Source organism: Falco cherrug, chromosome 7 (assembly GCF_023634085.1).
Source record: "Falco cherrug isolate bFalChe1 chromosome 7, bFalChe1.pri, whole genome shotgun sequence".
Classification (NCBI taxonomy): Eukaryota; Metazoa; Chordata; class Aves; order Falconiformes; family Falconidae; genus Falco; species Falco cherrug.
In genome coordinates, this window is record NC_073703.1 from 779,238 (window position 1) to 804,951 (window position 25,714).

Sequence of the window (25,714 nt, forward strand, 5' to 3'; positions counted from 1 at the left end):
TAGCAGGTATTTCTGTGGTCAAAGCACGAAGCACGAGCAATACTGCTTTGAATAAATAGCTGGAAACTTCCCAGGACTCCTCAGATCTGCCCTTCACCGAGACCCAGGGGGGATTCCTTCAAAAGCTGCCATCCACAGGGAACTCACATGTTCCCAGGTGCCTAAGGGGTGGCTGGTCCCCTGGTGTCTCCTGCCGCTGCCCCAGCAAGGCTGGCAGAGCTTGGCATGGGGGCAGGTTGGGGCTGATGCAGCCACTGTGCACACAGAGCAGAGGGGGAGGGAATGGAGCAGGTTCGAGAAGAGCTTTATTGGGAGATCCTGGCCATAATAAATAGGGGTTACACTGGGAAACGGTGACGAGGGGCAGGGGGCTAGATGCACGCTGTGCTCCCATGGGGGCTGGAGCTGCTGCTGCCCCTCTGAGCAGGACATCATCCTGCATCCCATCCGCCCCATCCTGCTCCTTCCTCCCAGTGGCAAAGCTGGCCTGGGGGTTGCTGCCTGCCACCCCTCTGGGGACTGGGGCAGGGAATAACCCAGCAGAAATCGGTGCAGGGAGTGTTTTGGGGAGCAGTGTGGGGCAGAAGGGTGAGAGAGGGCAGGGCCATGGGTATAGCAGGGTCCGGCTGTCATTGCGCCAGGGCCTGGATGATGTCCTTCACCAGCATGGTGCCGATAACCATCTTCTCACTGTTGACAGTCAGCTGGGCTGCGGCACCCTCCCGTTGCTCCAGGGTGATGAGCACCAGGCTCCCACTTGTCACTGTCTTCGCCGCGAACCTGCCCACCAGTGAACACAGGGCTTCAGGGTGAGCTGTCACCCTGTCCCCCTCCTGTCCCTGGGGATCCTCTGGTGGGGACTGGGGAGGCATCTGCCACCCAGGGCCACTGTCACGTGCGGGTTCATGCAGGCTCCTTGTCCTAAAGGAAGCCCTGAGTGTTCCCATTGTGATTTGGGTGGGACCAGAGAGGTGACAGCACCTTCCTGGTCCTGGTGTGGGGGTCCAGCTACCTGTACTCGTTGTCGGCACCGCAGGGCACACGGCCCACGTTGGCAGCCGAGGTCACTTGCTGGACGATGGCGTGGTCACTCTGGCATTTCTCGGGCAGCGTCAGCTTCTCTGTGATCTCGCTCATGCCTGTCAGCTTCCCTGAAGCAGGCAGCAGAGGACCTGCTCATCTCCGGCCAGGCACCCAGTGGCCGTGTCTCTGCTGGGCCCTGTTTTGCTGTCCCCAAACCAAGCCCCTCCAGCCCCCAGTTCCCTGTGTCTGGGTCCCTTGACATCCTGAACTGGCGGTCCTGCTTGCTTCTCTCCAGCTCAGCAGAGACTGATTTGAGAAAATCCTTTTTCCACAACCCTTGCTGGCCTTGTCGCTGCGTCCCTGCCCCATGGCAACAACCACATCCCTGGGGATGGACTCCGGTCACTGGCAGCGATGGGGCTGGGTGCTTCAGGGCACAGAGCACCCACTGCACAGTGCAGATGCCCATCCGTAGAGCCAGGGTGGGGATGCTGCTGCTCCAGGAGCACAGGGATGCAGGGCAAGGGTGTCCTCATCACTCACCAGACATGGTGCTGGGAGCGCCAGGGGTGGCATGAACCCTCCACGCTGTGCAGGGAGCTGGTGGGGCCACCCTGGCACCAGGGTGGCCACCCCAACCAGCAGGCTGCAGGGCGCAGGAGGGGGGTGAAGGGAGCAGAGCTAGTCTAGGGGCCTGCCAAGTGGCCACTTACCCTCACCCAGCCGTGTGAGGTGGTCTAGGGCCACGGCGAGGGCGGCAGAGGGGACAAAATGGGGCGTGAGTGTCGGCACTGGGGTCATGGGTACCCGTGCGCTGCCATGTCCCTGTTCCTGTCCCTGTCCCCGACTCACCCTGCTCCTTCTTGAACTCATTCTCGCTCATGAAGACCGGGGCCATGAGCTCCCCAACAGGCGGCTGGATGGAGACGTAGAAGTGGCGCGTGTGGGTGCTGGGGAGACAGGTGGGTGAGGGGGGCATGTGCTCAAAATGCCCCTCCACCGTGTCCCACTTCCCGTTCCTGCTCTGAGCAAGGTGTGGCTGGAGGGAAACTGAGGTGCAAGAGGTCTTGGGAATAGGGGGAACCCATCAGGCTGGACCTGGGGCGGCTTGTCCTTGTCCCCTGCCAGGAGCCCAGTGCCTTTCCTGCTGTCCCCAAATAACCAGCATCCATCCCAGTGTCCCCCCTCCCCTGGAAGGACCCTGGTACCTGTCCTGCTGTCCCCCATCCCCTGGAGGGACTCTGCCCCACCGTCCCCTGGGGCACCCCATGCCCTCTCCTGCCATCTTTTGTCCCCTGGAAGGATGTTGGTACTTGTCTGGCTGTCCCCAATGACCTGGAGCACCCCATACACTGTCCTTTGTCCCCTGTCCTCTGGGCTACCCCATGCCCTGTCCAGCTGTCACCTGTCCCCTGCTGCTCCATGTCCCTCTGAGGGATGCTGGTGTCTATCCCACTTTCCCCACCCCTGGATCACCCATACCCCACCCCCTGGGACACCTGTCCTGTCCTGCCCGGCACTGGGCACTCACCACAGCTGGAAGTTGGCCGCCTGGGTGGAGTCGCAGAAGTCGATGCCCATCACCACACTGGCCGTGTCCCCAGGCGCCAGGTGCTCTGAAACCACAGGGCTGCCACTGCATCCCATGTCCCCTCCACCAGCCAACCCCTGTCCCCATCCCCCCTGCAGCATCACAGCTGTGCCGTGCCGTGCCATACCGATCTCGGGGAACTCTTGGATTCGCATGCCAGAGAGTGGCTTGGGCTCGCTGACCCGCAGGTTCTTCACCTCGGCATCAGTGTTGTTGGAGATCTGGATCTGGACGGCCACCATGTGGGGGTCCCCTGGGAAGGGGCGGCGGCTGAAGCAGTACTCAACCGAGAGCCCCTCACCCGCCATGCGGTGCAGCAGCTCGTAGGTCCTCACTGCGCCGAACGCCGGGCTTAGCAGCTGCAAGGGACCAAGGGACTGCTGTGGGCTGCCAACACACTACCCTGTGCGGCCCCAGCGGGTGGCAGGTGTCCCGGGACCCCCCCTGGGAAGGGCATGGGGGACACTTACAGTGGGTGCCAGGGAGGTGTCAGTGAGCGTGAGGCCCTCCAGGTCAGTCACCAGGCTGGTGGAGACGACGCTGCTGGAGGGGATGGGCTGGGGAGGAGCGGGGGTGACTGTGGGGTGGGGAGGGGTAGGGGGAGGAAAGGGTTAACAGAGCTCTGATGAGCCTCCCATGGGGACAACCTCAGTGGCATAGCCCATGGGACAGCCACATGGAGACAGCCCATGTGGCACAGCCCCATGGGGACAATCCCACAGGCACAGTCCCAAGAGGGACAGCCCTGCTGGCACAGCCACCTGTCCCCACAGCCATCCTCCAGGGACAAGGACCACTCACCCCACTGGTCCCTGTCCCAACTCCGCAGCTCTCAAAGGACCTGCGGGGCCCTGACCCCACCAGGGCAGGTGCCTGTGCCTCAGTTTCCCCAGCACCACCATGACAGCCGTCCCTCCTACCCTGGGCAGCCACTCACAGTCATCCAGGTCGAGCAGGGAGATCTCCTTGGGGCCAGCCCTGTTGCTGGGGGGCTGCAAGGGGGCAGAGAGATCAGGGGGATGTGAATGGGGGGGTCTGGGTGTACCCGTGTTGGTCCCAGCACGACCTGGCCCTCACCGCCTTCCTCCGCTTGGCCTCTGCTTCAGAACCAGAGTCGGAGCCAGAGGAACTGCTCTCGGAGGCACTGGCCTCCTCTGACGAGGTCTCAGCACGGCCCTTCCTCCCCTGTGGTGGCTTCTTCTTGGCCTTCTTTGCCCCCTCCTCCTCTTCCTCCTCTTCCTCACTGGGGCTGTGGGGAGAGCCTGGCTCAGGGGGTCTGGGGTGGGGGTTTGGCCAGGGGCACCCTGCCTTCCCAGGGGGTACCTGCCCACGCTCCCCGGGGCTGCCTTCTGGGAGCTTTCCTTCTCCTTCCTCTTTGGCCTCTTCTCTTCCTCCTCCTTGTCCTCTGATTGCTCCCCACTGCCTTCCTCCTCCTCTTCCTCCTCCTCCTCACTGCCGGAGCTGGAGTTGCTGGAGCTGCTGCTGCTGCTGCTCTCCTCGCTGACGGACTCAGGCTCTGCAGGGGGCATGGTTCAGCCCTGCTGCTGCTTTCCCCCACAGCTCCCTGCTGTGTCCCACTACATCCCACTGCATGCCCACACCTGCTGCTGCATCCCCACTGCATCCTCCCACTGCATCACTGCATCCTCCTGCTACATCCTCACATCCTCTTACAGCTTCCCGCTGCATCCCAGCACCTTCTGCTGCCTCCCACTGCATCCTGCTGCATCCCCACCTCCTCCCACTGCATCCCACCATGTCCTTGCATCCCAGTGGGGATGCTCCCCTGCATCTTTCCGCTTCATCCCACTGCATCCCTGCATCCCCACATCCCCCTGCCACATCCCCACCATGATGGGATGTCCCTACTGCAGTGTCCCCTGCCCGAAGCCCCACCATTGTGGCACCTGCCTGGTGCCCCACTGTGGTGGCTGCTGCCTTATGCCCCACCATGTTGTCCCTCAACTGATGCCTCATTATGGTGGCTCCTGCCCCATGCCCCACTGTGGTGGCACCTGCCCAATGTCCCTGCCACAGTGACCCCTGCCCAATGCCCCACCACAGTGGCACCTGCCCCATGCCCTGCTGTGCCACCGGGTCCTCACCACTGTCTGCCGACTCCGTGGGCCCTGACTCGCCCTCTGAGTCAGAGTAGAAAGGTTTTTCCACCTTCTCCTTCCTTTTCTCCCGGCTGGTGCACTTGGTCCACTCAGGAACCTGCCGACACAGGGCTGATGGAGTGGGGCCATTGCTCATGGGTGGGGGGCCCAAACAGCAGCCCTTGTCCCCTCCTGTCCCCAAGAAGATGTGTGGGCACCAGAGAGGGGACATGGGGCAGCTGAGCAGCATCTGGGCACCTTCTGACGCTCTCCTAAGACCTTGAGATAATGACCCCCCCTTGGCCACCCCATGCCCCCCAGCACCCTGGGGTGCTCCACGCACCTCCACATTCCTCACAGAGGGGTCAGGGGCCTCATCTGGCCAGTCAGGCAGTTCCTGGTAGCCCACAGCCTTAGCGTTGAGCAGGTGGGACAGGGAGCCCAGCTGGAAATGGTCCCGATCTATAGCGGGGTAAGAGGTGGCAGCAGCTCATGGACAGCCATGCAGCACCATGGTGACAGCTGGCCCTGTGTCCCCATGCCCTGTGACCAGGAGTGGGTACCTTTGAAGGAGGACTCCAAGATGGGAGCAGGTTTTTGGGCCAGGAAGAGCTTCTTGGCATATTTGTTGAGGGCCCCGCTCTTCTCGGTGGGCACAATGAGCTGGCGGATGAAGCGAGCCCGGTCACGGATGTCATAATTCTGGTCATACTTGGCCAAATTGAGGACGTACTGGGTCAGCAGCTTGCTCTGTGCCAGAGAACATGCTCAGCGCCAGCCTCTCCCTCCCTGGTAGGGAAACTGAAGCTTGCTGTTGGGTGATGTCCCAGGTACCTGCTTGGAGTTGGTCAGGTAGAGCTTAGCTGCCAAGTTGATGACCTGCAACTTGACGATGTCCTCCTCATTGGTGAAGGACTTGGCCATCTTGCGCAGCACATCGGGCGCGATCTTGGGCACGTGCTCGCAGTACTCACCGATGAGCCACAAGATGCTGGCCCGCGCCATCGGCACCTGCAAAACGTCCCCAGGCATATGGCAATGCTGCCACTCCCCTGGTCCTGTGGGCCACACAGCACCCTGACCCACCTGGATGTTGTCGGTGAGCTTGGCCATGTGCTTGATGATCTCACTGTGCTGGGCTGGCTGCATCTGCAGCAGCTTTTTGATGACCACCACAGATTCAGCCACCACCAGCTCTGCAGGCAGAGGCCTGGCCTCAGTGGGGTCCTTCCCTGAGAGTGATGGAGCCCCTGATTCACTCCCACTGCATGTACTCACCGTCCCGGTTGGAGAGGAGCTGGACCAGTCCGTTGAGGCAGGTGTCCCGTACCTTCCCAATGTTGGTGGCACAGCGCCCGATGGCTTGGATGGTTGCTGCCACGAAGTCCTTGTCCATGCTGCGGATGTAGGTCTGTGCGGGCATGGCAGGGGGACACATGACATGTCATCCACATGCCAGTGCTGGGCATTCCCCCATGTGGTGGTCACACATTGGGACTCTTTGGAGCCACCCATGGGATTGGGTGGGCCTCAGCCCACTCCTCCAGGTGGGACTCTCCTCTGTCCCCTCCATGGTGGTGTTTTGGCACTCAGAGCCATGCTAGGGTGGCACCCTGGTGGCCTCAGTATGGCCATGCCATACCTGGAACTCCCGCAGGATGGTGGAGATGTTGGTCTCATTGGCCAGGTTGGTGAGGACCTCCAGCTGCAGGAAAGAGCAAGAGATGGGCAACATGAGGGCATGGTGCCAGGGCACCAGGTCCTTGCTGTTCTCCTGTTGCGAACAGGGCACAGAGGACAGCTGCCCCACAGGGCAGGGGTACATGAAGACTCAAAGCCACCAGTGATGGGTTCTGCCAGGTTTTTCCACCTCACCTTGAGGATCTTGATCTGCGTGGGGTCTGTGGAGCGAATGTAGAAGCTCTTCAGGTAGGGTTCAAACATCCCCTGCATGCAGAGCCAGCAGTATTAGTGCTGTCCCTGTCCCCCACTCTTTGAGGCCACCTGCAGGCAACTGGCCCTGGTGATCCTGCTGGCTACCCCTCATTCTGCTCCAGAGTCAACAGGGATAAGTCCTCCCACACCAAGTCTGAGACTCACCCGCCGTTTGATAGACATGGTGGCCACGTTCTGTAGCACAACATACTGCACCTCGCTGTGGGAACAAAGAGGGAACCACCATCAGTGGGGCAGGGCCAGACCCACCCAGCAAGTTCCTGTGAACATGGGGCAGGACCCACCACCAGGCCGGTGCCACCATGATGCTGCCACTCCATGTCTGGACTGGGCCGGGCCAAAAAGCCAGGGTTTTTTGGCAGTTTGCCCCAACCTGACATCCTTGTGGGGATCGGCTTTTTGGGGATCTCTCCCAGGGTCTTGGGGCTCCCCCTGGGCCCCACCAACCAGGGTGGCGGGGTAGGGGATGACCACCACCCAGGTGCCACAGACCTGTGACTTCGCAGGAGCCGCACCAGCGCCTTGGCGATGACACCAACCTCTGCTTTGGGTGCCAGGTGGAAGTAGAGCTGTGCCACAGCCATCACCACCTGTGGGGACACACCTGAGTGTCTTCTGGTAGGCACGGGATACCCCAAGGGATGGCTGTGTCCCCCAGAGTCCCACTCAGCAGCACCTGGAGGAAGCCTGACCCTGAGGATGCCCATCCTTGGGTGTCTCTCAAGCACCCTGATGGCTTCTTGGCTGATGGGGACATCATGAGCCCAGGCTGATGGACACCACCGGTGGCCTCAGGGGATGGACAGGGCTGGAGTGGGGGACTCACCGCAGCATTGCGGCTCTGCAGCAGGGGCTTGGTGTTGCGCAGGAGCAGGCGGTGGTCAGGGTCCATGACGTAGGGCTTGCGCTTGGCCATTGAGGCCGCCTCTGCCTTAGCGTCCTTGGCATCCTCCTCCTCAGAGCCATAGAAAGCCTTCTCGGTGCTCTCCTCCAGCAAAGACTCCTGCTGGTAGGTGAGATGCCTTGCACCCCCTCAACAGCACCCCCCTTTACCCCCACCTCCCTGAGGGCTCCCGGGGCACCCTGAGGCTCCAGGGGCTCTCTGAGGCTCCCACACTCACGTTCTGGTTGGGGCTGAGGAACTGGGTGCGCGCATAGCGGGTCAGCATGTTGATGATGACCACCTGCCCCCACTCCTCCACATCGATAAGCAGGTTGCAGAGCTTGCGGTAGTTCTTGTGGATGAGGTCAATGCGCTCTGGGCAGACCTCCTCAAATGCCATCACCACGCTGCCGGCCACCAGCTGGGGAGGGAAAGCCCAGAGCGCTTTTTTTTGTTGGGGATGGTGGCATCTCTGTGAGGATGATGGCTCAGTAGGGGTGGCTGCATCCCTGCAGGGATGCTCAGTCAGTGGGCACAGTGGCATCCACACAAGGAAGCTGGTTTGTCAGGGGTGGCTGTATCTCTATGAGGATGCCAGCTGGGTGGGGAGAGTGGCATCCCTGTGAGGATGCTGGTTTGGTGGGGATGGTGGTTTCCTCATGGGGATGCCGGCTCAGTGGAGATGTTGGGATTCCCCATGAGATGTTGGCCCCTTGGGGACAGCAGCACCCCACAAGGACAACTCTGCAGGGATGGCTGCATTCCTGTGAGAATGCCAATTTGGTGGAAATGTTTGCATCCCTGTGAAGACGCTGGATCAGTGGGGATGGTGGCATCCTCAAGAAGATGCTGGCTTGGTGTGGACAGTGACATCCCCACAAAGATGTTGGCTCTGGGGATGGCTGCATCGTGGCGTGGATGTTGGATCAGTGGAGATGATGGCATCTCTGTGAGGATGCCAGCCCTGCAGGGATGGCTGCATTGCCATGAGGATGCCATATCAGTGGGGACAGTAGCATCCCCATGAGGATCCTGGCTTGGTGGGGACAGCAGCATCACTGCAAGGATGCCCGCTCTGCATGGATGGCTGCACAAGGACACCAATTTGGTGGGGACATCTGCATCCCCATGAGGACAGGACCCCCAGATTTAGGGCAGGGGAGACGGAGTACCCTACTCACTGTGGTCTTGTCCGCTAGCAGCTTCTCAATCACTTCAATGAGCTGGTCCTTCTGGTCTGAGTCAAGGCTGCAAGGGAAGAGCAGAGCACGTGTGGTTGGACCAAACTCCCCTCCATCCCTGCCTGTCTCTGACTGCACCAAGCAGCTGAGACCCCAGCACTGCACCTTTACTGGTACCCCCAGAATTTAGCAGCTGAGCCCCCCCATTACCTGTACAGCTTGGGGATAGCATGGGCAGCTGTCTTGCGCACATATGGGGACATGTCTGAGGCAGCCTCCTTGATGGCCAGCATCATGATGGGCACGATGATGGGCACACGGATGCTGGAGAGGACCCGCAGGGCACTGGCACGGATCAGCTGGTTGGGGTCCTGGCAGAGACATGCAGGGCGCTGCAGCACAGCTGTGGGGGACCCAATGCCCCTCCCCAGACACATCCCCAGGGTCCCCAAACCAGCCCACCTTGAGTCCTCGCTGGAAGGTGGAGATGGAGAGCAGGGCCAGATCCTGCTGCTCCTCTGCATAGCGCACCAGGTAGACATACACCAGCTTCTTTACCTGTGGGGTGAAGATGGTGGGGTAACCTCAGAGGCCTCCAAAACCCAGCCCATCCCTAAAACCCTCCTGCAAGGGAGGTGCCACACCCTGGGGACACCCATGGATGCCACCAGGGCCACCCAAGACCTTCCTCACCTCAATGTTCTTGCAGGCAACATTTTTCACCACGGCTGGGAAGAGGTCAGAGGCGTTTTTACCCCGTGCAATCATCTGGGGAGTAAAGGAGCAGCATGACACCAGGCAGCTGGCACAGCACAGCACAGTGTAACATGGCACGGCTCAGCACGGCATGGCTTGGCACCGGCAGTGGTCCCCACCGGTGGCAGCAACACCCACCGCCACGATCCTCTTCATGGCCTCCAGCTTGAGCGAATCCTTGTTGCTATCAAGCATCTCCTTGAGGTCATCATGCCTGTACCGCACCAGGGAAAAAATTCCCATTTTCCAATTTTAGCTGTTTGTAACCATTTTTAGTCTTTTTTTTTTCTCCCAGCCTGGCTACCAGGCTGGCAACATGACCCTTTGCCATGCAATATTTATGGGGACAGGAACTGGGTTACAGCCAGGTGAAAGACGAGTCGGAGGGACCGGCGCAGTGCTGGCACCCAGCTCTGTCCCCATCCTGGGTGCAGGGATGAGGACCCTGTCCCAGCCTGGCTGTGTTGTCACCCTAGGATGTCCCCAGATTCCTTTCTAGGGAGCAGGCACTCATCACTGTCTCCATCCCAGCCACCAGCCCAGCTTGTCTGGGTGTCCCTTGTCCCCTCATGGGGACTGGCGTGAATGTGCCAGTGCGCCCTGATGCAGAGCCCTTCCCTGGTCCCCTCCCTGGGCTAGGAAAATGCCACCAGCCTTTTACAAGACTGGTTGTCACCACTGTCCACTTTTCTAACGGACATCTGTTCCCACCAAACCAGGGGGACCTGCAAGGCTGCGTCCACCCCCAGCAGCTGGGGGTGGCATCCATGGGGCAATGCTCGTCCAGAGCCACCATCACTGGGGGGTCCCGAGGGAAGTCCTTGGGGAATTCTTACCGCGATGGTGGCCTGGTGCCAGTGGCCACTGTGGGCTCGGGGCCGGCAAGTGGCCGCAGCTCGTCAGCTCGCAGAGCGCTGTAGCAGGTGGGTTGTCCAGCCTCGGTGGCCAGCACCGGGCTCATCACCTCCTCAGCCGTGTCACCACCCACTGGTGGTTTTGGCTGCCCGGCTGTCCCCGCCGGTAGCTGCCGCAGCAGCTTCTGCACTGGAGGCAGGGACAGCATGGCTTCGGCCGAGTGTGGTGGCCCTGAGGACAGTGGCAGGGCTGTGGCCCCGCTCCTCCTCCAGCCGCTGCTGGCTGAAACCTGATGCTAGGGTTGGGTTGCAGCCTCGATTGCAACACCCTTCCCGGTGGACAAGGCCACACCCCAGGTGACCCCCATCCTGCAGGTGGGACTTAGGGACATTGCAGGGAGCTCCTTCCCCGGGTGCTTTGAGTGGCTCAGTCCTGGCCAGGGACCCCCCATCATGATGGGACACCCACCTAGGTGGTGGGGTGGCACTTCGGGGCCATTTCTCTTGCTCCATGTACCGTGCACAGCTCATAGGGACAGTGACAGATCTGGTGTGGCTGCAAGGGGATGGGCTCTGGCAAAGGGCAGCATGCAGTTGATGGGGATAGTGCCAGGGTGTCAGGGATGGGGGGGACACTGCCAGACTGGGGGACACTGCCAGCAGGTCATGAATCAGGGGACACTGCCAGAGGGGCAGGGATGCCGGGATACTGCCAGACTGGGGGACACTGAGGGCAGGTCAGGGCTGGAGGGACACTGCCAGACTGGTGGACACTGCCAGTGGGGGTTAGGGTCAGGGGACGCTGTCAGATGTAGGGACAGGGGAACACTGCCAGGCTGGGGGACACTGCCAGCGGGTCATGTATGGGGGACACCGCTGGACTTGGGGACACTGCCGGTGGGCAGGGCTGGGGTGTATGTCACTGCCAGTCTGGGGATCACGATCAGGCGGTAATGGATGGCGGGACACTGCCAGCAGGTCAGGGTGGGGGACACATCAAGAATGGGGGACACTGCCAAGGCTGGGGGGACAAAGGGACCCCCATATTCCTGCAGCTCTGCAGAGATCCCCCCCACCTTCCTCTGCATCCCTGTCTCCCCCCCTGCCCCAGCAGCCTGCCCCACACAGGGGTGACATTTTTCAGCCCTCCCCCCCCTCCCCCTCAAACTGGGCACCTGGTGGCAGGTGCCATCACCCGGGGACCCCGCGAGAGCCGTGGGAGTCAGCAGAGCCCCGGGTAGGTTCGATGTGCTCAGGGCACCCCCAGCCCAGGGGTGGGGGTTCCCGTTCATCACCCGCCCCACGCCCCCCCCCACCCCCCCCCCCCACCCCCATCTCTGGCACCCTGCAGGTCTCCCCCCAAACCTTCCCTGGCCTTTGCAACCTGCAGCGGCGGCGGCGTGCCTGCATCCCCTCATCCCCTGCCCCGTCCTCATCCCTGTCCCCCCCCCCGGTCGGGTACCACATCCCCGGCGGGGCCGGCGGCCGAGGCCCACGGTGGCGGCCACCCGGCCAGGCTCGGCCCTTGTCCCCCGGCCCCGCCGCCGTCCCCACCTCTTGTAGTCGGAGGAGAAGATGCCGCCGCTGGCGGGGTCGTGGCCGTACTCGGGCTCCCCCAGGCTGGAGGAGCCCCCCTTCTCCTCCCCGTAGGCCGGGCTGGCCGCCATGGCGCGGGATGCGCCGGGATGCGGCCGGCGGGATGCCGGGACTGATGTCAGCGTGATGTGGGGCCGGGAACCGCCCCGGCGGCCCCCCGCCCACCCGGCGCCCCCCCCCCGCCCCCCGGCGGCCCCGCCCGCGCCCCCAGCGGGGGGCTTTGCGGCCTCGGAGGGGTCCCCGGCCCCGCGCAGCCTGGGGTGCCCGGCAGCGGGGCGGGGGGTGCGCAGCTCGGGACTGGGGCAGCGGCAGCGCTCGGGGCTGGCTGTGTGGTGTGTATCTCACAGGTATCATCAGACACTGTACAGCTGTACATAGTTACATTTTAATATATGCTATCTATATGCTATCGTATTCAAGCATATTATATCACAACATATGTCATGTTACATTACATTCTATTTTTCGTACAGAATACGTTAGGTAGTATACATTACATACTATATATTATATGCTACGTACTGTAGACTATGTTAGTATTACATTACATTATATTACAGATTATATTAATTCTATTATATATTCTATAGTCTATCATACTATATCATACTTAATCCATTCTACATTCTACAATCTACATTCTAGATGATACAATATGTGCCATATGTTATATATATGTTATACTACGCTATATTATGTTGGTTATATTAATCATACTCTATATTCTATATTCTATCATATTATATATTCTACATTTTACCCTATATGATATATATGACATATTACATACTGTATTAAATAATAGCAATTATTATTATAAATATTATTATAAGAGTAACATCAATAATTATTATTGTTATTACCTTTTTCACCATTAATTACTGATCCTGGTGGGCATTTCAGCTGTTCCTGTCCCCCACAGCTGCCCACCCCATGAGGCTGTCTGCCTGCCAGGCCGCTCGCTCAGCCTATCACACAGCGGTGAGGCAGCCACGGAAAATGGGCACATTTTGGATAGCAAAATTTGATAAAGCATCTAATTAATGCATGGCAATCAAGCTTCAGCAAGCAGAAAGGACCTGCCCTTCTTCCCCCAGAATGGTCCCCCCCCCCCGCTGTCCTGCCTGCCTGGTGCAGATGGGCCCCCACCAGCACTGGCAGCTGGAGCCCAGCCTTACTGGGGACCTCACAACCCTCCTGAGGACCCCAGCCCTCTTTGGAGACCTCAGTCCTTTTTGGGGACCCCACAGGGCTCTCAGAGACCCCAGCCCCGTTTAGGGACTTCAGCCCAACTAGAGACCTGTTCCTGACTGCACAGCCATCCTGGGCATCCTGGCCCTGCTGGGGTCTCAGACCTCCTTGTGGCCCCCGTGCTGCCAGTGGAGGTCTCACCAAGCTCCTACTTACAAAGCTGCTCGATATCTGCAAGGAGAGAGAAACAGAAATGGGGCATCAGTGCTGTGCTTGTGCTGTCCTGCCCATGCTCAGGGGGCAGGGTCCCACCTTGCCATCACAACTTACTCGTGATTGCTCCTGCCGGGTGCGAGGGCTTCACCTGGGCAAAAGACGCCTGTCCCGCCCGGCTTCACTGAGCTGGAGGCTTCCCAGGACAAGCCTGGTTCATTGTCCCCCTTCTCTGTCCCGGTGCAATGACGGCTGCCTGCAATGGGGTGCAGAGATGGGAGTAACCTTGCCAGCTGCTGCTACTTAGCATTGTTTTCTCTGGGATGGCGCTGGTGACAGAGCTGGGCTGCTGGCACCTCTGCCAGGGGCTGTGGGAAATGCAGCAGGGGTGGTGGGCTGGCAGGTGCCGGCGCCGAACCTGACTTCACATCCTTCCTGATGTACGTGAGAGGCAGAGAAAAGCTGAAAGGAAAACCCCAAAGCAGTACAAATGCCAGCAAACCCCGGGTGGGTTTTCCCACTTCTTAAAGCTCTGGGGTTAATTTGCTAATTCCACCTTAAAAGTGAAATCTGGGAATGCAAGAAGGTGACTCCAGAGATTCTGGAAACCCTTGAATCAAAGGAGCTGCAGGAAATCTCCAAAAGCGCATGTTGTGCAGCAATGTCCCACACACCCCCTGAGACACCTTCCTCCAGCCCTAGCCTGCTCAGGTTCCCAGCCTCGTGTTTTGGCTCCCTTCCCCTTAGAAGCCATGGGGACATTTCCCCCCTCGCTGGGCAATCACGCTTCCACCCTGGTGAGAGCAAAGCCTCCCAGAAACTCCCATGAGTGTGGGAACTGCAAGAATCCCCAAGACCCAGCACAGGACCCAGCACTCCAGGATTTGCCTCACTGGTGCTGAGCAGAGGGCAAGGACCACCACCCTTGACCTGCTGGCAACATTCCTCCTAATGCAGCCCAGGATGCTGTTGGCTTTCACTGTGCCCCAAGGGCACCTTGCTGGTTCATGGTCAATTTGGTGTCTCCCAGGACCCCCAGGGCCTTTCCTGCCAAGCTGCTTTCCAGCTGGTCACCCTCCACAGTGTGTCCTGGAGCCTGGTCTTGTTTCTCCCCAGGGGTGGGGCTTTGCATCTTCCCCTTCATGAAGTTCCCGTTGGCCCTTTTCTCTAGCCTGTCCAGGTCTCTCTGGGTGCCAGCACAACGCTCTGGTGCATCAGCCACCCCTTCCAGTTTGGTGTCAGCAGCAAACTCACTGAGGGTCTGCTCTGCCCCATCAATCGGACCGGTAATGAAGCTGTCGACAAGGACTGGACCCAGTATTGACCCCAGGGTACACCACCAGTGACTTGTTCCCAACCAGACCTGGTTGAGCTGTTTGGTCAGGTTTCAACCCAGAAGCTCAGGGAATATTTATTTTGATGCTTAAAATCAAATGACAGCAACAAGAGAGGCATCTGTCTCAGGAGGCCATGGGGAGCAAAGAGTGGCCACTCACTTTGAGATGTGCCAAGGCAGGGCATTGCTCACCAGCAGGTTCTGGGAAAAGGAAAGCAAAAGTAGAAAACACAAATCAAGCAGGGTGGCCACAGGCTGTCCGTGCACCTGTTTATTGCCATGCAAGAGGGAGGCCAAAGCCGCTGGCACAGCTCTGGTGCCCCAGGGAAGGAGGCTCCAGCCCCCTGCATCTCCAGGTACATCACCGCCTCCATCACTGCAGTGCTGGGGACACCTGGGAGAGAAGAAGGGCTGTGGTGATGCTCAGCCGCAGCAGGTGCTGGAGTCCCCAGGAGTGGTGGCACCCACCATGGTGCTGGCTATCTGGCCCAACCCCAGAAGAGAGAGGGCAAAGTGGACACAGTTGCAAGTGACAGCGTTGTACTCCATTGCCTGGTCCATGGCCACTCGAATCCGCTTCTGCAGGGCGGCCACATCCAGCCCTTCCTTCCTCCGCAGCACCTTGGCTGGACCCCGTGTCCGCAGGAGGTGGTTCTTGCTGTGCTTGGCCACAATCCCCAATGGGGATGTCCCTGAGCTGCCTGTGGGGTGGAGGAGACGTTGTACCCCATGTCCCTTCCATGAGGATGTCCCCAAACTGTGACCACCTCCTGGGGCTCACCTTCCAGGTGGATGATCTCCCCGTCACCGCAGTAGATGCCAGCGTGGGCGCCACACCAGGCAGGACCCCCCGAGGCCAGTGGGAAGAGGAAGAGGTCCCCAGGCTGGGGCTTGGCCACTCCATCAGGGACCGCGTTGAAATGCTGGCCTAGCAGCCCCTCACAGAGGAAGAACGCTGCCGTGCTCACTGCCCCAGCCACCGCCTGGGGACCCATCTGTCTTTCAGGGCCACCAGTGCCAGGGGCACACCAGCAGCATCACCGACCTGCTGGCTTATCCCCATCCCTGGTAGCTTGGACATAGCTTGTGTGTCCCTGGATGGGGAAACCCTCCAAGGAGGGGCCACCTCCTCTAAGTGCGGAGCACCCATGGGTGCCGATGAAAAGGCAGGGCATGCAGGATTTGGCCCTGTTGTGCTAGAGGTGAGATGGATGGTGCGGGGTGCAGAGGGAATACTGGCACTTACCTGCCTGGAGCTGCTCACCTGGAGGGACAAACACCCAGCGTCAGCCCCGGTGGCACTGGGGAGATGGGACCCAGGACACCAGGATCACCGCTCAGCCCCTGCCTGGACTGCTGCCATCTCCCTGCCTGAGTCCCTGGTTGGGGTCCCCATGCCAGCATTCCCAAACCTGTCGTACCCAGGAGCCCAGCCAGCGCTGGGGCTGGAGGAATGACCCATCCAGGGCTTGCAGGGTCTGCACCAGGGTGCTCACCTGTGGGGAGAGGGGGCAGAGCGAGCCTGGGACCCATCCGTTGCTAACACTCATCCTCTGCTGGCACCCATCCCTGCTATCACTCATTCCTGCTGGCACCCATCCCTTTGTTAGCACCCATCCCTGCTAGCATGCCCCCATGCTAGCACCCACCCTTGCCAGCACCCACGCCTACCAGCACCCATTCATAGCCCAGGGCAATGTCCCAATACCCCCCAACCCCCAGAACTCCCAGACTCAGCACCGGGCAGGTCCCAGCTGTGGGGTCCATGGGCGCCAGGTGCCATGGTGGAGGGGAGGGACTGCCTGGGTGCCCTCCCCGCTGTCTCCCCCTTTACCTGGGTGAGGAGGTTCATCTGCAAGGAGAAAACATGCTGTCCAGAGAGCTGGGGACACAGGCGGTGCCCACACCCACCTCAGGGACCTCTCTGTCCCCAGATGGTTGTGGTGCCATGTCGCCCCACCGAAGGCCAAGCCACAGCCTTGGGTACCATGCCAGCCCTGGCACCCATGCCATACCTTACTTCCTTGCCTTGGGGATTCCTCCAAGGTCCCCTCACTCCACTGTGGTCCCCAAGTAACTGCTGCTCCAAAGCTGGCCACAGTACAGGACCTCAGCCCACGCCGGTGAGCGCTTGCGGTGGCTCTTGGCACCCACATGTGGCTCCACCGGTGCCCGGGAATGTGCCCGGACCACACCGACCGGCCCACTGTGGCATTGAGCCCATCCTGCGGGGCCAGCCCCAGGGGGCAGACCCAACCTGGTGTGACATTTCATCAGTGAACACCTTAGGTGACCCCAAAGGAGTCACGAAATGGCCCTGTGGTGTCTGGGCTGGTGCCAAAACACTTCTTGGTGCTAAAACGCCTCTTGCCCTGAAGGTGGCCCAAGGGACAGCCACCAGCCTGTCTCCCCAGGCCTGTGTCCCCAGAGTGGTGGGTGCCCGGGGTCACTTCTGGAGCCACATTAAACTTTAATCCTTGTGCCGGGGGTCAGCAAAGGCTTTGGCAGGGCTTGGGGCAGGTGAGGTGGGAGCTGTCACCCTCTGTCATCAGGCAACCTCCACAGCATCATTTGTCAAGGAGCCGACAATAAACAAGAGCTAATTACGGTGAAACCAGAGCCTGGCCTGGACGAGGCTCAGTGCTGGGTGGCTACATTAACCCTTCCCAGCCATCTCCAGTCCCACAGCCATCTTGTACCCTGCCAGACCTTCGTATCTTCTTCTGGTTGCTCTTGTCCCCTCCTGATCCCCACCATCCTCTCCTGGTCCCCACTGTCCTGTACTGATATATACTCTGTTTCTCATCACCTTCTTCTGGACCCTAGTGTCCCCTCTTGGTCTCTGCCTGGTCCTCACTAGCCACTCCTGGGGTCTATCATGATCTCCTGGTCCTCATCACCCCTCTAGGTTCCCTTGGCCTCTCTTTGTCACTGTTGTCCCCTTCTAGTCCCCATTGTCTCATTCCAGTCCCTGTCATCCCATCCCAGTCCTCTCTATCCCCTCATGATCCCCACCCACCCCTATTGCATCCCAGTGCCCCTCCCTGATCCCCGTTGCACCCACCTGGTCCCCATTGTTCCCACATGGTCCCTATTGTCCTGTCCTGATCTCCATCACCCCCTCCTCCTCCCTGCTGTAACCTCATCACCACTATCCATCACTATCTCCTGGTCCCCATCAAAACATCCGGGTTCCCACTGCTCCCTCCTCATCCTCCTCATCCTCTCCCAGTCCCCACCATCTCCTCCTGGTCCCCATCATCCCCTTCTAGTCAGCACCATCTCTTTGCTCCCAATCATCCTATCCTCATCCCATCATCTCCTCATGGTTCCCAATCATTCAGTCCTGGTCTTGACCGTCTCCTCCTGGTCCCCATCACCCCACTCCTGATCCTTGCTGTCCTCTCCTGGTCCCTGTCATCTCTACTTCATCCCCATCAGCTCCTCCTGATTCCCATCACTGCCCCTTGGTCCCTACCATCTCCCCTTGGTCCCCATTGTCTCCTCCTCATCTCCACCATCCCCTGCTGTTTCTTGTTGTCCCCTCTTGGTCCGTGTCTCCTTGGTCCCCATCATCTGCTCCTGGTCCCCACCACCTCCCCTTGATCCCTGCTATCTCCTCCTAGTTCCCATCATCCCCTCCTTGTCCCCACTGTCCCCTCCTATTCCTCACGACCCTGTGCCACTGCTGGCAGGAGTAGGGCTGCCAGGACAGCAGTGCCTCCCTGGGTCACCTGATGTCCCCAGCTGAGCTGTCCCCTGACCAGGGTGCACCCACCAGCTCCTTGTGGCCGGTGGGATTAGGGCGACTGGAGCCTTGGGGCTGCTCCCGACCACAGGTTTCAAGCATCTTTGGGTAATTAGTAAATTAGTAATTAAATGCTCTCTGCCTGCTGGGGGGGGGGAAGGGGGGCAGATCCCGAGGTTTTAGGCTGGGTAATCCTGTGGCATCTGCCCCAACGTCTGTGACTGAGCCGAGTCACGACCCCGCTGCGGGCTTTAACGTTTGCTCCTTCACCCCCACCTGCAGCCCCTTGGCTGTGGCGTCAGGCCTGCTTGGGCACTTCCCAACATGGGCTGGCTCGAGCCTCCCGGGGGCCTGGGTTGGGTGCTTGTGGGGTGCTCAGCCCTGGGAGGGGGTGGGGTGCTGCTCCATGGAGGCCCCACCTTGGGGACAGCACCCAGCTGGGGATAATGGAGAAACAAGGTGGGAAACCACATTTTGGTCGTTATTGGCTTTCCTGGGCATGCTGGTGGCTGGCTGGCAGCAGATGGTTGGCCAGGCTAATCCCCCTCCCAAATCCCTGCTCCAGAGCTGGCTTTTACCCGACAGGGAGGACTGGACCTGGACGGGCAAATTAGCCGACTCAGCGTGTATCGCCATGCTGGCCACCCCAGCGTCCCCGGCACAGGCGCCCAGGTCCCAGCGTCACTCACGGGTGGGCTGGCACCCTGGGCTGTGGGTGTTCCTGGCGCCCCCAGGTCGGGCGCCAGGCGTTGTGTCACCTATGGGTGAAGCTCTGCTGAAGGGTCCAGAGGCACCTAAGCTGCGGGCGAGAGCAGGCCCGCAGGGTGACAGCTTGCTCCTGCCGCATTAGCCCAGCGTCATAATGCTGCCGAGGGAGGAGGGCGGCCACTGCCGCAGATGGCGGCTGTCAGAGATCTGGGTCAGGGTGGGGGCCGCTGCGGGCCAGGGGCTGTGGAGTGGAGGGGTGCTGCAGGCAGGGGGGATGGAGCCATGCTGCGGCAGGGATGATGGAGGGGTGACCCCCAGGCCCAGATCCACAGATGTCACTGCTGCCAGCCCTCAGCAGGGACTCACTGAGGGCCCGTCCCCTGGGACACCTCTGCTGGGGCCACAGATGGCAGCAACACCCCCGGGGCCACAGTCTGGGCCCCCCCTGGGAGGGACACGGGGCTGGGGACCCCTGGCCACAGCCTGGCCCATCCCTGGGGAGAACCTGGGCTGGGTGATGGTGACCACCCACCATTGCCCTGAGCTGCGCGGGGTCGGGGGGGAGGTTTAATGGCTAAAGCCCTCAAATCCCAAATTGTGCTGCCCTGTCATGGCGAGGGTTTAGCAGCGGTTGTGTAACCCGGGGGCCACCTGGCCTCCACCCCTGCGCCGTCAGCAGCCCCGGCCCAGCACGCCTGGGGCCCTGTGTCACCTCGGGAGGGGAAACTGAGGCACAACGAGGCCCCGCTGAGCAACCCCCCTCCCCTCGCCATCAGGGTTGGTAATTAATTACTTAGGGGTAGGGAAATTACCTCCCCTTAATTACCACTTTTTGTTATTCCCCTCTAACCGCCTTAGCGAAGGGCTTATGCGCTTACAGGAGCCGGTGGGTCCCGAGAGGGGGGAACGCATATGGGGGTCTCTACCCCAACCCCCCTCTACCACCTTCGCCACAATCTCAGCCTCGCAGTGCCGGGTGGGGTACACGTGGTGGCAGGGTGACACCCCCACCGTGGCCTGTGGTGGCGCGGGGGGTGTGTGTGTGGGGTGGGGTGTGTGGCTTGGGTGTCACGGGGTTTAGGGTTACAGGGCTGGGGCTCAGCACCTTTTTAATTCTTCATCGCGTGGCTGATTGATCCCCCCCCCCCGCCCTGCGCAGACACTAAAGATTAAGAGGGTGACAAAGAGGCGGCTGCTTACACAGCGCCCACTGCTAAGCTGCCTTGAAGAGAGCAAGGCAAGAGCCCTGCTGCCCGCAGAGCTGCTGGAGCACCCACTGCTCCACCACACCCTGGGCACCCATCACGGTGGATCTGGAGGGCGAGGTGGGGGACACTGGATACAGGATGGCTGCATCGCCGGCGGGGTCGGCAGTGAGCGCCGGGCTGGGTGATAGCCCCACGGGTAAGAGGTGGTGTTCTGCTTGAGTGGGTGCAACATGGTGGGACTGCGGTCGCCGGTGGGGTCTTTCTCTGGGATGGCTGGTTCCCCATTGTGGTCGTTCTCCAAGATACTTGGGGTCCCCATCACAGTCCTTCTCCAAGATGGCTGGGGTCCCCATCATGGTCCAGCTCCAAGACACCCAGCATCTTCATCACAGTTCTTCTTTGGGATGTTTGGGGTTCTCATTATGGTTCTTCTGCAAGATACCCAGGGTCCCATCATGATACTTCTCAGGAAAGGCTGGAGTCTCAATCCTTCTCCTGGATGCCCAGGTTCCCCCCTGTGGCCCTTCTCCAAGCTTACCTGGGGTCCCCCTCGTGGTTCTTCTCCTGGATGACCAGGGTTCCTATTGTGATCCTCCAGGATGTCTGGGGTTCTCATCATGGTCTTTCTCTGCGATGCTTGGGGTCCCCAGCTATCACCCTTCTCCAAGATGTTGAAGGTCCCCAGCATGGTCCTCCTCTGGGCTGGGATGCCTGCAGTCCCCCACCCCAACCCGCCCCATGATGTCCATCAGTCCTCACCATGGTCCTTTTCCAGGACCCTCAGGGTCCACAGCTATGGCCCTTCTCCAGGATGCCTGCAGTCCCCAGCCACAACCCTTTTCTGGAGGCCCTTGGTCCCTGACCTTTCTCCAGAGTCCCAACGGTCCCCTGCTGTGACCCTTCCCCAGGACACCCACAGCCCCTTGCTGGGATGCCTGGTGTCCCCAAGATGTGGCCCTTCTCTAGGACACCTCCAGTCCCTGGTTGTGGCCCTTCTCTGGGATGCCCAGATTCCCCTCACTGAAACTCCACTGTCCTCATCCCTAGGGACACCATTTCATCCCCTTATTTTTAAAAAGTTCTATGAGAGTTCGTCCTGCAGCATGCTGGGTGCTGGGGTGTGGGGAGATGCCAAAATCCCTAGAGTCCCCAGGGTGTCCCCATCCATGTCCCTGGTCTGATCTGGTGGAGATAGGAGCCACCCAACCCATCACCAGGATACTGAGGGTCAGCAGGGACTGGTGGGAGGGACAAGGGACATTGGGGTGTGCCGAGTCACCCTGAATGTGGTGGCTCCACTCCCACAGGGCTGAGCCCGGCCCCCGGCAAGGCGCTGAGCCCTGTGCTGCTGTGCAAGGTGTGCGGGGACACCAGCAGCGGGAAGCACTACGGCATCTACGCCTGCAACGGCTGCAGCGGCTTCTTCAAGCGCAGCGTCCGCAGGAAGCTCATCTACAGGTGGGCACAGGCTAGAGGGTCCCTGTGGGGTGTGGAGTGGGGGGACAGGCAGCCAGCAGGGCAGGGACCCAGGGGATGGATGCCCAGGGGGACAGGGACCCCAGGGGACAGGCACACAGTGGGGTAGGGTCCCACAGGATGGACGTCCAGCGGGGCAGGGACCCCATGGCATGGGCAATGAGGTGGGGGACCCAGGGAAACTTGAACCCAGTGGGGCAGGGCCCGAGGTGGGCCACAGGCACCCAGTGGGGCAGGGGGGTCACCCTCATGGGGCCAGGACACCCATCAAGGCAGGGCGAATGCATGGGGGACAGGGCACCCTCTGGGGACAGGGTGCCCACTGGGGAGGATGCCCTTTGGCGCAGACAAGATATCCAACAGGGACAAAGCACCCCCAGGACATGGCACCCATGGGGGCAGGACACTCCTCAGGGACAGGGGACACCTCAGGGGCTGCAGCCAAGTGCCACCTCTCCCATAGGTGCCAGGCAGGGACGGGGCTGTGCCCAGTGGACAAGGCGCACCGCAACCAGTGCCAGGCCTGCCGGCTCAAGAAGTGCCTGCAAGCCGGCATGAACAAGGATGGTGAGATGGGGGGGGGGGCGCACGGTAATGGATGGTGCAGGGTGACAGTGGGGTGGCTGGTGCTGATGCCACCTTGTCCCTGCAGCTGTGCAGAATGAACGTCAGCCCCGCAGCACGGCCCAGGTCCGGCTGGACAGCATCGAGCTGGATGCCGAGCTGCCTCCTGAGCATGTGGCCACAACCCGTGAGGTCCCCCTGACCCCCTGCCCAGATCCCCATGGTCCCGGTGCCACTGTCACTGTCACCCCGGGTCCCCGAGCACCCACGCCACCCACCAACCATCGCTTCATGGCCAGCCTGATGACGGCTGAGACCTGCGCCAAGCTGGAGCCCGAGGATGGTGGGTGGCTGCCCATGATGAGGGGACAGGTGGGTGTTGTCCCCATGGTGTGGTGACCACCAGCATCCTCTCTCACCCCTACAGCTGATGAGACAGTGGATGTGACGGGCAGTGAGCCAGAGCGGGTGGCTGGCGAGTACCAGGTGGCACCATACCCAGCGTCCAGCCCCGAAAATGTCTATGAGACCTCTGCACGTCTCCTCTTCATGGCCGTGAAATGGGCCAAAAACCTGCCCGTCTTCTCCAACCTGCCCTTCCGTGACCAGGTGGGGTCGGGGATGCCCCTATGGGGCAATAGGGACCCCAAAAAATGCAGACAACTAGGGGGATGGGGAGGGTTGGAGCATCCCCACAACATTAACCGCAGTCTTGGGGTCCCACCCCCCAAGTTGCCCTTCAGCCCACCCAGCTGTGGTGGCTGCAGGTTCTGGAGGCTTTGGGGCTGACAAGGGTTTTGGGGCTCCCCCTCCCTGCCCCCCAGGTGATCCTGCTGGAGGAAGCGTGGAGCGAGCTGTTCCTGCTCTGTGCCATCCAGTGGTCCATGCCCCTGGAGAGCTGCCCACTGCTGGCTGTCCCTGAGCCGGCCCCGGGCAAGCTGCTGCCGGCCGCCCTGGACGTCCGGGTGCTGCAGGAGACCCTCAGCCGCTTCAAGGCACTGGCCGTCGACCCCACTGAATTCGCCTGCATGAAGGCTGTGGTGCTCTTCAAACCAGGTGAGAGGACCCACCAGCATGTGCTGCTGCCCGTCACCATGTCTCCACCCCACCCTGTCACCCCCTTGTCCCTGCAGAGACCCGTGGCCTGAAGGACCCTGAGCAGGTGGAGAACCTGCAGGACCAGTCGCAGGTGATGCTTGGCCAGCACAACCGTTCTCACTACCCTGGGCAACTGGTCAGGTACCACTGTCCCCATGTCCCCATATGGGTGACACCAGGGGTAGGGACACCCAGCTACGGCCACCGCTCTGTCCCCCAGGTTCGGGAAGCTGCTGCTGCTGCTCCCGGCGCTGCGTTTCATCTCCTCTGAGCGTGTTGAGCTGCTCTTCTTCCGCCGGACCATCGGCAACACCCCCATGGAGAAGCTGCTGTGTGACATGTTCAAGAACTGACTCCCCCCACCCCGATGTCACCCTGCTTGTTTGTCACCTTGCACTGGCACCCTGTCACCCCCAGCCCAGCTGTCCTCACCCTGGGATGCTGCAGGGTGTGATGGTGTCAATGGTCCTGTCTGCAGGGTGGTGGCCAGGACTGGGGGATGCTACCAGCAGCTGGGACATGGGACCAGCTTCACTGGGGACAGCTGGTGGCAGGGGGATGTCCCCAAGTGAGTGCCATACACACCAGGAGCACTTCATTGTGGGGGTGCCTGATGGGTGCTGCTGTCCCAAACCCCTGGACCCAGGCAAAGTGCCCTTTCTGTGGCACTGCCACCCGTGGGAACCCACTGCCACCCAGGGGTGACACCAGCCTGGGGGTGATGCTCACCTGGGGATGATGCCAGCCTGGGGCATAACACCAGCCCAGGAGTGACGCCAGCCCAGGCTATGCCACAAGACCAAGGGTGGCACTGGTTGGGGATGATGCCAGCCGGGGGGTGACACTGGCCACTGGGGTGACAGCTACCCTGGGGTTGATACCAGCCCAGGGGTGACACTGGCTGGGGGTGATGCCAGCCCAGGGGTGACACCATCCAGGGTTGATGCCAGCCCGAGGGTATCATCATCCCTGGGGTGCCACTGGCCCGGGGGGGTGATGCCAGTCCAGGGATGGGTGTCCCCCCAGCCGCCACAACTGCCCCTCGCTCACTGTGCGTGCCCCCCCCCCCCCCGACCTCAGCTCCGTGGTCCTGGGGGACATGGTGACAGACCGTTGTCCCTGTGTCCTGGGGCTCCTGCTCTCCCCCTCCGCCAATTTGTGCTCCGAATAAAGAGGCTTTTGCAGCCAGGCTCCTCGCACTGGTGGCTTAGGAACCCCATCCTCGGATGGGGGGGCAGAATATTAACCACCTGAATATAAATAAACATGATAAATAATCTGAATATAAATAAATAGGATAACCTGAATATAAATAAACTGAAAATAAATACTCGGTATAAATAAGCTAAGATGAATATAAATAATCTCAATAACCTGAATATAAATAAGATTAATAGAAATGATATGAATACACATAAAATGAAAATAATCTCAATAGAAATAAATTGAAAATAAGTTATCAGACTATAACCCAAATAATCTGATTTAAATACTCTGAATAGAAATAAAATGAAAATAATCTGAAACCAAATAAATAAAGAACAAATTATCTCAATAGAAATAAGATAAATATAATCTGATCAGAAATAATATGAATATAAACAAAATGGAAATAAATTATCTGAATATAAATAAACTGAAAATAATCTGAATAGAAATAATCTGCATAGAAATAAGCAGAAATATTCCATCAATGCGACAGCTCTGAGCGTGACTTGAGGCGACCGCCGTGGCTGAGCCGGCAGTGCAGCCCCAGCCCCTGGGACCCCCCGGGAACCCCCAGCATCAAACACAGCACCCAGCGCCAGGCGCGCCTCGTTACAGCTCTTTAATTAGCACGAGGTCAGGGTTTGCCAAGCTGCTTTGTACAGTCACGGGGGAGGATGTGGGGAAAAAAAATTCCACAAACTGCACTTCACAGATGCTGCGGTGCCGGGCAGGGGGAACCCCGGTCCCCAGGCAGCTCCCGCTCAGGGTGCACAGGCGGCAGCACCCCTGGCTGCGGGGCACACAAACCCTGCGCCGAGATGGAATTACGCTTTTATTTCTCTTTTTTTTTTTTTTTTTTTCCCTTTCCTTTTTTAAACAATTTCTAGCACGGATGACACAGGATAATATACCCTCTTACAATACAGACTTTGTTTTTAATTTACACGCAGCAGACTTATAAATTACTTAAAAAAATGTCCATTAAAAATAATAATAATGAACAGCACGCAGCCCCTCTCCGTTC

At 60.0% G+C, this 25,714-nt stretch overlaps 3 protein-coding genes across 16 annotated transcripts; 1 reads left to right on the forward strand and 2 right to left on the reverse strand.

The window, feature by feature from the left end:
- Nucleotides 1–287: 287 nt before the first annotated feature.
- AP3B2 (adaptor related protein complex 3 subunit beta 2) lies at nucleotides 288–12,061 on the reverse strand. Of its 7 annotated transcripts, none has more exons than XM_055717181.1 (28): nucleotides 11,898–12,061; nucleotides 9,628–9,703; nucleotides 9,427–9,501; nucleotides 9,196–9,291; nucleotides 8,944–9,104; nucleotides 8,734–8,800; nucleotides 7,791–7,973; nucleotides 7,496–7,672; nucleotides 7,162–7,259; nucleotides 6,814–6,868; nucleotides 6,589–6,660; nucleotides 6,356–6,418; nucleotides 5,992–6,124; nucleotides 5,800–5,909; nucleotides 5,548–5,724; nucleotides 5,277–5,463; nucleotides 5,057–5,175; nucleotides 4,720–4,831; nucleotides 3,938–4,130; nucleotides 3,692–3,863; nucleotides 3,552–3,606; nucleotides 3,085–3,191; nucleotides 2,742–2,973; nucleotides 2,555–2,639; nucleotides 1,876–1,973; nucleotides 1,737–1,760; nucleotides 1,013–1,151; nucleotides 288–780 (listed from the first exon to the last, which is right to left on the reverse strand). In XM_055717181.1, the coding sequence occupies exons 1-28, from the start codon at nucleotides 12,008–12,010 to the stop codon at nucleotides 630–632; spliced, it is 3,330 nt and encodes a 1,109-aa protein (XP_055573156.1). In that variant the 5' UTR covers nucleotides 12,011–12,061; the 3' UTR covers nucleotides 288–629. The 7 variants fall into 7 exon arrangements, with proteins under 7 accessions (XP_055573156.1, XP_055573155.1, XP_027658678.2 ...); XM_055717180.1 differs by having other exon boundaries at nucleotides 7,496–7,675; XM_027802877.2 differs by lacking the exon at nucleotides 11,898–12,061 and adding an exon at nucleotides 10,326–11,435 and having other exon boundaries at nucleotides 7,496–7,675.
- A 2,692-nt stretch (nucleotides 12,062–14,753) lies between these two features.
- Nucleotides 14,754–16,822, reverse strand: LOC102053228 (uncharacterized). Of its 8 annotated transcripts, none has more exons than XM_027802844.2 (6): nucleotides 16,695–16,822; nucleotides 16,101–16,531; nucleotides 15,926–15,943; nucleotides 15,461–15,662; nucleotides 15,148–15,380; nucleotides 14,754–15,073 (listed from the first exon to the last, which is right to left on the reverse strand). In XM_027802844.2, the coding sequence occupies exons 2-6, from the start codon at nucleotides 16,260–16,262 to the stop codon at nucleotides 15,053–15,055; spliced, it is 636 nt and encodes a 211-aa protein (XP_027658645.2). In that variant the 5' UTR covers nucleotides 16,263–16,531; nucleotides 16,695–16,822; the 3' UTR covers nucleotides 14,754–15,052. The 8 variants fall into 8 exon arrangements, with proteins under 8 accessions (XP_027658645.2, XP_027658646.1, XP_027658648.1 ...); XM_027802845.1 differs by lacking the exon at nucleotides 14,754–15,073 and having other exon boundaries at nucleotides 15,082–15,380; nucleotides 16,101–16,175; nucleotides 16,514–16,531; XM_027802847.1 differs by lacking the exon at nucleotides 14,754–15,073 and having other exon boundaries at nucleotides 15,082–15,380; nucleotides 15,926–15,980; nucleotides 16,101–16,175.
- Nucleotides 16,823–19,390: 2,568 nt separating this feature from the next.
- Nucleotides 19,391–24,204, forward strand: NR2E3 (nuclear receptor subfamily 2 group E member 3). The gene is made up of 8 exons (XM_005437472.3): nucleotides 19,391–20,539; nucleotides 21,651–21,801; nucleotides 22,283–22,386; nucleotides 22,472–22,726; nucleotides 22,811–22,992; nucleotides 23,208–23,439; nucleotides 23,517–23,622; nucleotides 23,702–24,204. The coding sequence occupies exons 1-8, from the start codon at nucleotides 20,482–20,484 to the stop codon at nucleotides 23,832–23,834; spliced, it is 1,221 nt and encodes a 406-aa protein (XP_005437529.1). The 5' UTR covers nucleotides 19,391–20,481; the 3' UTR covers nucleotides 23,835–24,204.
- Nucleotides 24,205–25,714: the final 1,510 nt, after the last annotated feature.

What these genes read in the sequence shown, in the direction of transcription:
- NR2E3 (XM_005437472.3), top strand. Translation starts at nt 20,482, where the DNA reads ATGGCTGCATCGCCGGCGGGGTCGGCAGTGAGCGCCGGGCTGGGTGAT. An exon ending in AGCCGGCATGAACAAGGATG is followed by an intron (nt 22,387 to 22,471) that starts GTGAGATGGGGG and finishes TTGTCCCTGCAG; the next exon opens with CTGTGCAGAATGAACGTCAG. An exon ending in ACCTGCCCTTCCGTGACCAG is followed by an intron (nt 22,993 to 23,207) that starts GTGGGGTCGGGG and finishes CCTGCCCCCCAG; the next exon opens with GTGATCCTGCTGGAGGAAGC.
- AP3B2 (XM_027802877.2), bottom strand. Translation starts at nt 10,552, where the DNA reads ATGCTGTCCCTGCCTCCAGTGCAGAAGCTGCTGCGGCAGCTACCGGCG. An exon ending in TGCAGAGCCGCAATGCTGCG is followed by an intron (nt 7,260 to 7,495) that starts GTGAGTCCCCCA and finishes GTGTCCCCACAG; the next exon opens with GTGGTGATGGCTGTGGCACA. An exon ending in GCTCCTCTCCAACCGGGACG is followed by an intron (nt 5,910 to 5,991) that starts GTGAGTACATGC and finishes CTCTGCCTGCAG; the next exon opens with AGCTGGTGGTGGCTGAATCT.
- LOC102053228 (XM_055716751.1), bottom strand. Translation starts at nt 16,262, where the DNA reads ATGAGTGATAGCAGGGATGGGTGCCAGCAGAGGATGAGTGTTAGCAAC. An exon ending in GGAGATCATCCACCTGGAAG is followed by an intron (nt 15,381 to 15,460) that starts GTGAGCCCCAGG and finishes TCCACCCCACAG; the next exon opens with GCAGCTCAGGGACATCCCCA.